Below are 10,685 nucleotides of genomic sequence, written 5' to 3' on the forward strand. Positions count from 1 at the left end.
CACAACACCAGGTTACAGTCCAACACTTTTATTTGAAATGAAAGCTTTCAGAGCACTGCTCCTTTCATCAGATGAAGGAACATCTTTTCCATAACTCCCCATTGAGTCTTACAGTATTCAAAAAGATCATGCCCTAATTATTCTCAACTCCAATAGCCACAGGACCAACCAGCTTGACCTCCTTCTTACGTTAAGGTGTTCATCCCAGGGATGAGTCAAGTGAACGCTCTCTGAACTGTTTCTCATGAAATTAAACAATTTCCACAAAAAGCAAAACTGTATATAGTACATGAGATGTGGTTTCATTATGGCCCTGTACCGCTGCAGCAATAATTTCTTACTTATATATTGCATTCCTTTGAAATAAATGCCAACATTCCATTTGCCTTCCCAATCACTTGTTGCCATTATGTACTAGTTTTTGTGATTTGCGTAACACATATCTTTTTGTATCACTGAGGTCTGCAACCTCTCTACATTTATTTAATATACAGCTTATCGTTTTCCATCTGCCAGGTAAAAAGCAGGTGGTAATGAATTCTCAGTTCAGACAACTTTGCACTCAATGTTGAATTGATAGGTCATTTCAAGGAGCCATTTATCTCCTGCAGTCTGCTCTCTTGTCCTTCGCGACCCCCTCAACAGATATTCACTATGATACAAGTAAAACAGTTGGATCAGAGTACTCAGCCACAACTAAGGTTTAGCAGTCTATTTCCTGGCACTCTCAAACTCAAGCACTCAGAAAACTGCAATGAGCCTGAGATGCTGCTTGGCCTGCTGTGTTCATCCAGCTTCACACACTTTGTTATCTTGGATTCTCCAGCATCTGCAGTTCCAATTATCTCAGAAAACTGCAATCATAGTCTTACAAAATGACCCTGCCTGAGGCATTTCAATCTCCAATTACCTTTGAGGCAATGACAGGAAATCCTCATTCACAATGTGGTTAGAAAAGCTTCTGAAAAGAAAAGTGGTGTAAGTTGATCACTTGCGAGAGAAACTAACAACCTTTGCTATTAATTTCATCTTTAAATCACATTTCAGTCTGGAGTGTAATGAATATAGGAGCTGTATAAAAAGTTTTGAACGTTATTAAATATAGGATGAAAAAATTGTATAAGATTTATTAAAGACTTTTAATTAGAATGATTTGGTGTAAGATGTCAGGTCAATTGGACTTGCAGTTTCGTGAAATCACTGAGTTACATGTTGATCCTCATGGTTCTTGCTAGTGGAGTTGGACCACTACTTTCCATTACTACCTACCCTTTCCCTTGAGCATCTTTATCAGATGAGGCCCACTTCTTTTCTCTTCCATATGCAGTCCATTCTGTCATGCAATGTTACGCCTCTGTACTGCAATGTAACATAGGGTGCTGCCTCAAGATAAATTTATTCTGGTGGCTCTCAGGATACTTTTCACAGACCCTGATTATGGTATTTTGAAGTTAGCCATAGCCATACATCAATAGTGTAGCATCCTTCTCTATTTACATGTGTTGCTATATGATGTTCCAATGCTCTAATGGCAACTTGTATGCATCTGTTATGTCCTGCAAATATGCAAAGTGAACCACCGCACAAACCCTTGTCTCCTTCTTTTGGGTGATAGAGGTTAATGAGTCACACATTATACTACCCTTATGAATTACACAATAAAATTATCTGCTTGATGAAACTGTGCACTTCAGCTACTGTCTCTTGTTATAGACTAAAATGATTCAGTGACAAAATGATCCAGGGCAGTGATGGTTTTAAAAACACTGGCAAAGCTGATCCTGTCAGGTCCAGACATCACCAGTCTTTATTCCATGATTATCAGAAATCTGCAGCAGCCTGACTTTAAAAGGCACAGCTCCACACATAGATCACCAAATAATATTCTTTGCCTTTGGAACCTCAACTGGAAATAGCCTTCGATGAACGTTAACTCCCCATTCCCTTGGTGGGGTGTGTGACATGCAATACACAGCCTAAAACAGTAGTTGAGCAGATTCAACAGTAACTCTTTAAGAGGATTATACACGTAAAAATCAAAATACGTGGGGTTAGAATGAGCAACAGAGTGAGTTCTAAATGATAATTCTTGCAAATAACTGGCACAGATGAAATGGGTGACCTACACACTGCATGATTCCATGATTATTCATTTTAATAAACATCATGAAATGAAATTCAAAGACATTTAGCATCTTATTGAAGCATCTCTCTCCAGCCAATGTCTCATACTAATGACACAACGTTTTCATGTTATTTGTTAACAATAGTAACAGTTACTAATAACTATGTGCAGATTGCACCAGACGAGAGCAAACACAACAAGCTGAACTGATATTTTAGTGTTATATCAATTTTCAAAAGATTACCCCAAGGAGGTTTAAAATCTAGCTATTTAGGGGTGGCACGGTGACTCAGTGGTTAGCACTGCAGCCTCACAGCACCAGGGACCTGGAGTCGATTCCCGCCCCAGGCAACTGTCTGTGTGGAGTTTGCGCATTCTGCCCATGTCTGCGTGGGTTTCCTCCGGGTGCTCTGGTTTCCTTCCACAGTCCAAAGATGTGCAGGTTAGGTGGATTGGCCACGCTAAATTGCCTGTAGTGTTCAGGGATGTGTCTGGATTATAGGGGGAAGGGTCTGGGTGGGATGCTTCAAGGGGCGGTGTGGACTTGTTGGGCCGAACGGCCTGTTTCCACACTGTAGGGAATCTAATCGCTGCAGAGACAGAGCAAAACGCAAATATAAGATTAAACACAATATTCTGTAAACAAATCAATTTATGTCATACAAATAAGATAGAAAGTGATAAGAAATATAACTTTTGCAAAAACACAAGTTGTATAAGATAGAAAAAAAGCTTACCAATAAAATATAATTATTTACAAATGCATTTGGAACACAGCCATACCATTAAAAAGATTTCCAAAAGTACACACATGAAGCCCATGTTTTCCACGAGGCAATCCCGTAAAAGTTCCTTTTATTAACACTTGTCCATTTGCCTACAAAGTAAAATAATCGATATAGATAACTAAGTGGAAAATGTTTTTTTTAAACCAAAATGACAAACATTGCTGAAGATTTTTCATTTCTCAATGACATCAGTCATAAAGGCCCAAGTATAGGAGATTTTGACACGCTCCCAAATGAACAGCTAGGCTAATTAGCAGCAGCTAGGTAGGCACACTGGTTCTCAAGTAATTACTTCCAAATATTTATGCGTCATTTTTACTGACAATGTTTAATTTGAGGCTATTCACAACTATTTGCAGTGAAACAAAATTGTTCAAACAAGTGAGTGTTGCCCTGTCAGAGATCTCATCTAAAAAGGAGCCACAATTCGAACAGCAAGTGAGTTTTCATTCCATCTTACATAATGCTTATTCCTCAACTAACCCAGGTAAGAAAGCATAGGAACAGGTCATTTGGCTCTCCAAGATTGCACCAACACATGGCACCTTTCTAAACTAAAAATCTTTGCATCCAAGGAGTCCATTTCCCTCTATGCCCTGCCTTTTCATGTATCTGTGTCAAGATGCCTCCTAAAACGCTGCAGTTGTCTCCAAGATAATGGGAACTGCAGATGCTGGAGAATCAACGACAACAAAGTGTGAAGCTGGATGAACACAGCAGGCCAGCAGCATCTCAGGAGCACAAAAGCTGACATTTCGGGCCTAGACTCTTCTGCCACCTCATTTGGCAGTGCATTCTAGGCACTTATCACCTGTGTAAAAAACTTGCCTCTCATATCTCCTTTACACTTGCCCCTTTTACCTTAAACCTATGCCCTCTAGCAAATGACATTTCTACCCTGCAAAAAAGATTCCAACAATCCATGCCTCTCAGTTTTGTAAATTTCTACCTACTTTGGACATTAGTATTGACAGTGGTCCTCAGGTAATTCCGAGGCAGGTGACTGGACAATGCCACAGGCAGGAAGGCTATCGAAACTCTGAGTTAGATCCACACAACAGGTTGTGCAGAATGATTTTTAAAATCTCTCACTTTATCATTTACAACTCATTGGTAACTACAGGGACCATATAAGAACTGTGGTGCCTAGCCAACTGATGACGAACAAGTTTTAAAAATGGGTCCCTAAATGGGTATTAAGTTCTCCACAAAAGTTTAGCTTTGGAAACAACACTTCTGTGGAGTGGGATTATGTGGCTTCACAGTTAAAGATTAATGAGTTTGTTTACCTGTTGTACATCACAATAGCTTTACCACAAAAAATTTCTAATATATCCAATGGAGGGAGCTAAACTTACATAACATACATCCATTAATATTTACAGATAGTGATCTGGGATAACACAGCATGACAGCTCCACGAATTCCTGAAACTGAATTAACAACTCTATTCCCCCATTAGGTCAGTAAATAGTGAGCAACTAATTGCCCCATGTGTACCCTCAGTACTTGAAATGTTAACGATTAGAGCACCTGAAGATAGACTGGGCAGCTGCAGAACCAATTCCCAATATTTTCGGGAACTCATAAATCACGCCAGCCAACAATCAACATGTGCAGACTGCCACCTTAGCATGGCCACAGGATTAGGTCATCTCTCCTTTATGCAAAAGGACCCCAGGCTGTCAATGATAGGAGAAATCAAATTAAAATCACATGCTAGTCTTAGGGGACCAGAGTTAGGCATGATCTCTAGTGAAGGTAGAAAATGTAATACTGAAGGAGATGCAGTCAATCTCAATATACTTAACACCTCACTTTTTTAAAATTTGTTCACTGCATCAGACAATAATCGGCCAAGCAAACATTTATTGCCTATTCTTAACTGCCCTTGAGGATCCACCACAATCCATCGGATGCAGGTACACCTATGCTGCCAATTGGCCTGCATCCACATTGTCAGACTTCTGTGATTCTGTTGCAATAAAGTTTCAGAATTTTGACCCAGCAGCAGTGAAAGAACAACAATGCAGTCCAAGATAACAAAGTGTGGAGCTGGATGAACACAGCAGGCCAAGCAGCATCTTAGGAGCACAAAAGCTGACGTTTCGGCCCCGGACCCTTCATCAGACTCAGGATCAGGCGCGCCTTGGAGGTGATCTAGCAAGTGGTGATTTTTTTTAAAAATTCACTTACGGGATGAGGACACTGGCGGGGCCATTATTTACTGCCCATCCCTAAATCGCCCTTGAGAAGATGGCGCTGCTTTGAACCGCTGTTGTCCATATGCTAAAAGTAGACACACACTGCCATTAGAGAGGGAATTCAAGGGTTTGGGCCCAAAACACTGAAGGTACAGCAACAGATTTCCAAACCAGGACAGTATGCAGCTTGGAGGCGAACTTGCGTTCTCAAGTATCTACTGGCCTTGTCCTTCTAGATGGAACTCATTGTGGGATAGAAGGTGCTAGGCCTTTGTGAATTTCTGCAGAATTTTTTGTTGATTGTACACATTGCTTCTACTGAATGCCAGTGGCAGAGAAAGTTAATGTGGTGCCAATTTCTGTCCTGGATGGTGTCAAGCATCTTGACATTCTGGTGGCACACACATCCAGACAACTAAGCAGAATTCCATAATACTCCTCAGTTCAACCTTGTAAATGTTGACCAAGTTTTGGGGAGACAGAAGGCAAGTTACTCACTGTAGGATTCCTCATCTCTCACCTGTTATTGTGGCCAGTGTACTTACATGAAGGGTAAAGTTCACTTTCTAATCAATTGTAATCCACGGGGCGTTGATAATGGGGTAGTCAATGATGGTAATGCCATTGAATGTTAAGGGACAATGGTTAGATGTGGCTTGAATGTTATTTACCACCGATCAGCCGAAGGCTTGATATTGCATAGGATTTGCTGCATTTGGGCATGGACTGCTTCGACATCTGAGAATTTGCAAATGGTGAATTGTACAATCTTCATCTCCACCTCAGACCTTGATGGGCAGGCAGCCATTGACAAAACAGCTGAAGATGGTTGTGCCCAGCACCACGGAACTTGACTCAAGACACAGTGGTAGTGTTCCTAAAAGACCAAATCTAAACTGACCTATAGATGTGTTATAACATCACTGAGCAGGTTGATTTCAAAAGAAAAATACCCTGAAGGCCTCCTGCTGAGATGACTGACCTCGAACAACCGTAACCAGCCTTCATCTGCAAGGTATAACTTCAACAAGCAGAGAAAATCCCCCGTTTTCATTGAATCCAGCTTTGACAGGGCTCGTTGATGAAGCCAGAACGATCTAATGTGTCATTGATGTCAAGGATGGTCATTCTCATAATACTTCTGGAATTCTGCTCTTTTGTCCACGTGTTAACCAAGTGTAGTGACTCTTGCTGAAGCCAGGCTGGGAGTTGGGGAACAGGTTATTGTGGATCTGGTGCTCAATACTTACTTGTTGTATTAATTATTCAGTACACATTCATTTGTATTCAGTACGTACATGGTTGGTCCAGTTCGGTTTCTAGTCTCCTCAATAACCCAACACGTTGACAGTGGGGAGAATTTAGTGATGGGCATCCCATTGAATATTAAGGCAAGGTGGTTTGATGCTTCTCTCTTCCTGTCGATTGTCAGTGCCTAGCAATTGTGTGGTGTGAATGCTACTCATGACTTACAGGCCCAAGGCTAGACATAGTTCGGGTCTTGCTACACATGAACCCAGGCTGTTTCAGTGTGTAAAGTCACAAATGGTGCAATCAGGACTGAACTACCCCATTTCTAACCCTATGGTATAAGAAAAGGTGAATAATAAAGTAACTGAAGACAATTAGGCCTTGCTCACCAATGTGAAGAACTTTGGGGACTCAATGGATTGACACCACCCCTCATTCTCATTGACTCTAGTTTTGATAGAGCTCATTGAAGCCACTCACAGTAAAACATAGCACTGATGTCAAAGGCCATCCATAATTCTTCATATCATGTGAAAAGAACCAAATTGGCTAAACACTTTCATTTGTGATGCTGGTTGAAGATGGCATTGTCATTGCACTGATGCATTGGGCCTCACTTTTATTGAGGATGGGAATATTTGTTGAGCTTCCTTGCTCAGTTACTTCGTTAATTTATTCACTAACATTCATGACGGATTATGTCAGGAGTGCACGACAGATTTCTGATCTGTTAATTGTGGGATCGCTGACTTCTGTTAGCTTCCGCAGGTGTTTAGCATGATGAAATCTTCTATGGCAACTCAGTTTTAGGTGTGCCTGATTTGCTTTCTTACACCACTCATAGAACCAGGATTGGTCCACTAGCTTTTTAATAATGGGAAAGTGGAAAAATGCAAGACCATAAAGTTGCAGTTGTAGTTGAATGCAATGCTCTTGCAGCTGTTGGCTCAAAATGGATCGTGGATCATTGGTTTGGAGTTGCTAAATTTGTCTAAATTTTGTTTCAGTTGGCACATTGGTCCAGCCACAGACATGCTGGACAATATCTTCAATGTGAATATTAGACTTCATCTCCAAAAGGACTGTGCACTTATCACTCCTAACAATACTGTCACGTATCTGTGACAGATAAAATGGCAACAAAGTCAAGCCAGTTTTCCCCTCTAAACAACTGCCTGATCATCTACTGCAGATCCAATCCAGTAGATACGTTCTTTAGGATCTAGCCAGTAGTGCATTGTGTGCCCTTGCCACTCTAATGCTTCTTCCCAATGGTGATCAATATGAAATCACACTGATTCATCAGCTGTACAGATCAGTTGGTAGGAATCAGAAGGAAATGTTCTTGCACATTTGACGTAATGCCAGCCTCATGAAGCCTGCAGACAATATTAAGGACTCTTGAGGTAACCCATTCCAACTGTATGCCACTGTGTCACCATCTCTGTCCTGCTGTTAGGATAGGACATTTCCAGGGATAGTGATAGTAATGTCTGGGGCAAATTTTACAATATCTGGCAGTTATTCAATTAGTCTGCAGATCAGCCCTTCCAATTTTGTTATGTCTCCAGATGTTGGTAAGGAGAAATTTGCAGGTTCGACTGGGCTGGGTTGTCATTGTTCATTTCCATTGCTCGGCTGATGGCCGGCAATCTTTCGTTCCTTTGAGACTTTGGGAGAATGTATTGCCTTGCTAGGCCATTTTAAAAGTTATTTCAGATTCAACCATGCTGCTTGGTTATTTACAATTATAATTTCCTAAAAATGACACTTGAAGCATGTATTGGGTTTCTCCATAATTTAGAAATTTTATTGCAATAGGTATGTCATACAGCATTGAAACGGACCTTTTGGTCCAACTAGTCCCTATCTATAATAAATCCAACTAGACTCATTCCACCTGCCAGCTCCTGGCCCATATCCCTCCAAACCTTTCTTAATCATGTGCCTATCCATGTCAAAGAACAAAGAACAAAGAAAATTACAGCCCTCCAAACCTGCGCCAATCAAGATCCTCTGTCTAACCTGTCATCTATTTTCTAACGGGCTGTGTCCATTTGCTCCCCGCCCATCCATGTACCTCTCCAAATATATCTTAAAAGATGCTAACGTGTCTGCGTCCACCACCTCCGCTGGCAACGTGTTCCAGACACCCACCAACCTCTCCACGCATATCTCCCTTAAAAAACTTTCCTCGTCTCATTTTGAACTCATGACCCCTAGCAATTGAGTCCCCCACTCTGGGAAAAAGCTTTTTGCTATCCACCCTGTCTATACCCGTCATGATTTTGTAGACCTCAATCAGGTCCCCCCTCAATCTCCGTCTTTCTAATGAAAATAATCCTGATCTACTCAACCTCTCTTCATAGCTAGCACCCTCCATACCAGGCAACATCCTGGTGAACCTCCTCTCCAAAGCATCCACATCCTTTTGGTAATGTGGAGACCAGAATCGTACACAATACTCCAAATGTGGCCGAACCAAAGTCCTATACAACTGCAACATGACCTGCCAACTTTTGTATTCAATACCCCGTCCAATGAAGGAAAGCATGCCATCTGCCTTCTTGACCACCCTAATGACCTGCGTTGTCACCTTCAGGGAACAATGGACCTGAACACCCAGATCTCTCTGTTCATCGACTTTTCCATTTACTGTATAGTTCGCCCTTGCATTTGTTCTTCCAAAATGCATCACCTCGCATTTGCCCGGATTGAACTCCATAATGTCCTTTAAACACTGTAACCGCCAACATCCACCACCTCCTCAGGTAGTTCATTCCACACACAAACATCCTCTGTAAAAAAAAAGCATTCCCTCACGTCTTTTTTAAATCTCTCTCACCTTAAAATATGACCGGTCTTGAAATCTAGCATCCCATGGAAAGGACACCTACCATTAACCCTATCTATACCTTTCATGATGTTATAAATGGGTCACAGCTCTCTGAACCAAGTACAGGCATCAATACGGATACAGTTGTAGATACTTTCAAATCCACCTGTTCAGAGCCATCATCAAACTCCTTTAGAGCTGGCAGGACTTGAACCTAGGACTCAGGAGGAACATTATCACTGCGCTACAAGAGCCCTCAAAAACTGTATACTTTGTAAGAAGTGTGGTAAGGTTGTCCCTAGGTCTTCACCTGATCTTTTTCTCAGGTGATTTGCTTTTTACAAACGTTCAACACTATTTTACAGTCATAAATACCTCTATGGTGTGAAAGTCTGATGCCAATCAAAACAAACCAGTGTGACTCTCCCATTTAATGGCAACAGGAGAGCTTCCAAAATATTTTAGCAAGTCAAAATCTGGAACACAGAGGATTTGTAAGTATTTCTAGATTATTCATTTCTCACCATTAACATGGCATGAACTAGATATCAAATAAAAGCTAAGAAAAGACCGATTCATTTTACTTGCCAAGTTGCGTTATAGTTTCCCAACAGTAAAGATTTGAGAATGACTCTCATTTTTCCGAATCGTCTTGTATATGTTAAAATGAACCTCCAGTACGTTCAGTCCCAAGCGTTGCTGTGGTTATATATGTATCGCGCTGATTTATCTCAATCCGAGAGCAAGGGCACTAAATTCACACTATTTGAACTCAACTCATACCTGGGTTTAACTTTACAAACTGCGCCATTCAAACCCTCCTGTTACAGCCATTGTCGGGGGGGGGGGGGGGGGTGCGAATTTCAGGAGGTTCGGGGATGATGTTCTGGAAGATTCCAAGCCAGGGAGACGTCCTCAGTGGGGAAACTCACCCGAGATTCAAAAACGACGACTCCACTGACGCCGCTGACAGGGTCGGGTAAATCATGGACATAAGGATATATATCATGCTGATCTTTCAGGACACAAACAGCTTTTATCTCCATCTCTCCCCCGGTGGACAATCAGCAATGCCGCAGAGAGGAGAATCGCGCCTGCGCAGTCTACAAACACCACCCAACCCGACTTGGTCGAATGGATGTGATAAGCTTCACCTCCTGGTGGGCAATCCTCGTACCGCTAAATAATTTACGACATTAGATTTCTTGCATAAAGTGGTATCTATTATTGTCAGCAACTGTACAAGTTGCACGGCCTTTCTCTTTTTTCAGCAATAAAGGCAAACAAGTCACAATGTTCAATTAAAATGATTGATCATGACTTAAAACACAGAACATAGATCAAAACAGCACAGCAACAGGCCCCTCGGCCCACCATGTCTATGCGAACCGTGATGTCATTACAAACTAATCCTATCTGCCTGCACAGAGTCGTATCCCTCTATTTCCTGCCTGCTAACTTGTCTGTCTAAATGCTTGTAA

General features: G+C 41.5%; 1 protein-coding gene across 2 annotated transcripts in view; it reads right to left on the reverse strand.

Annotated features, from left to right (window-relative positions):
* The window catches only part of LOC125456831 (superoxide dismutase [Cu-Zn]-like), a 24,907-nt gene extending 14,614 nt beyond the window's left edge, over positions 1 to 10,293 (reverse strand). Inside the window, exons 1-3 of one of the 2 annotated variants that reach the window (XM_059650352.1) lie at positions 10,137 to 10,293; positions 2,909 to 3,002; positions 974 to 2,715 (exon numbers count right to left, since the gene is read on the reverse strand). In XM_059650352.1, the coding sequence (XP_059506335.1) occupies positions 2,396 to 2,715; positions 2,909 to 3,002; positions 10,137 to 10,250 (528 nt within the window). In that variant the 5' untranslated portion in view covers positions 10,251 to 10,293 and the 3' untranslated portion in view covers positions 974 to 2,395. Of the gene's footprint in view, positions 1 to 973; positions 2,716 to 2,908; positions 3,003 to 10,136 lie in introns of those variants that run through there. The other variant, XM_048540277.1, reaches the window with a different exon arrangement.
* Between the last annotated feature and the right edge of the window lie 392 nt (positions 10,294 to 10,685).

This window comes from Stegostoma tigrinum, chromosome 12 (genome assembly GCF_030684315.1).
Source record: "Stegostoma tigrinum isolate sSteTig4 chromosome 12, sSteTig4.hap1, whole genome shotgun sequence".
Lineage (NCBI taxonomy): Eukaryota > Metazoa > Chordata > Chondrichthyes > Orectolobiformes > Stegostomatidae > Stegostoma > Stegostoma tigrinum.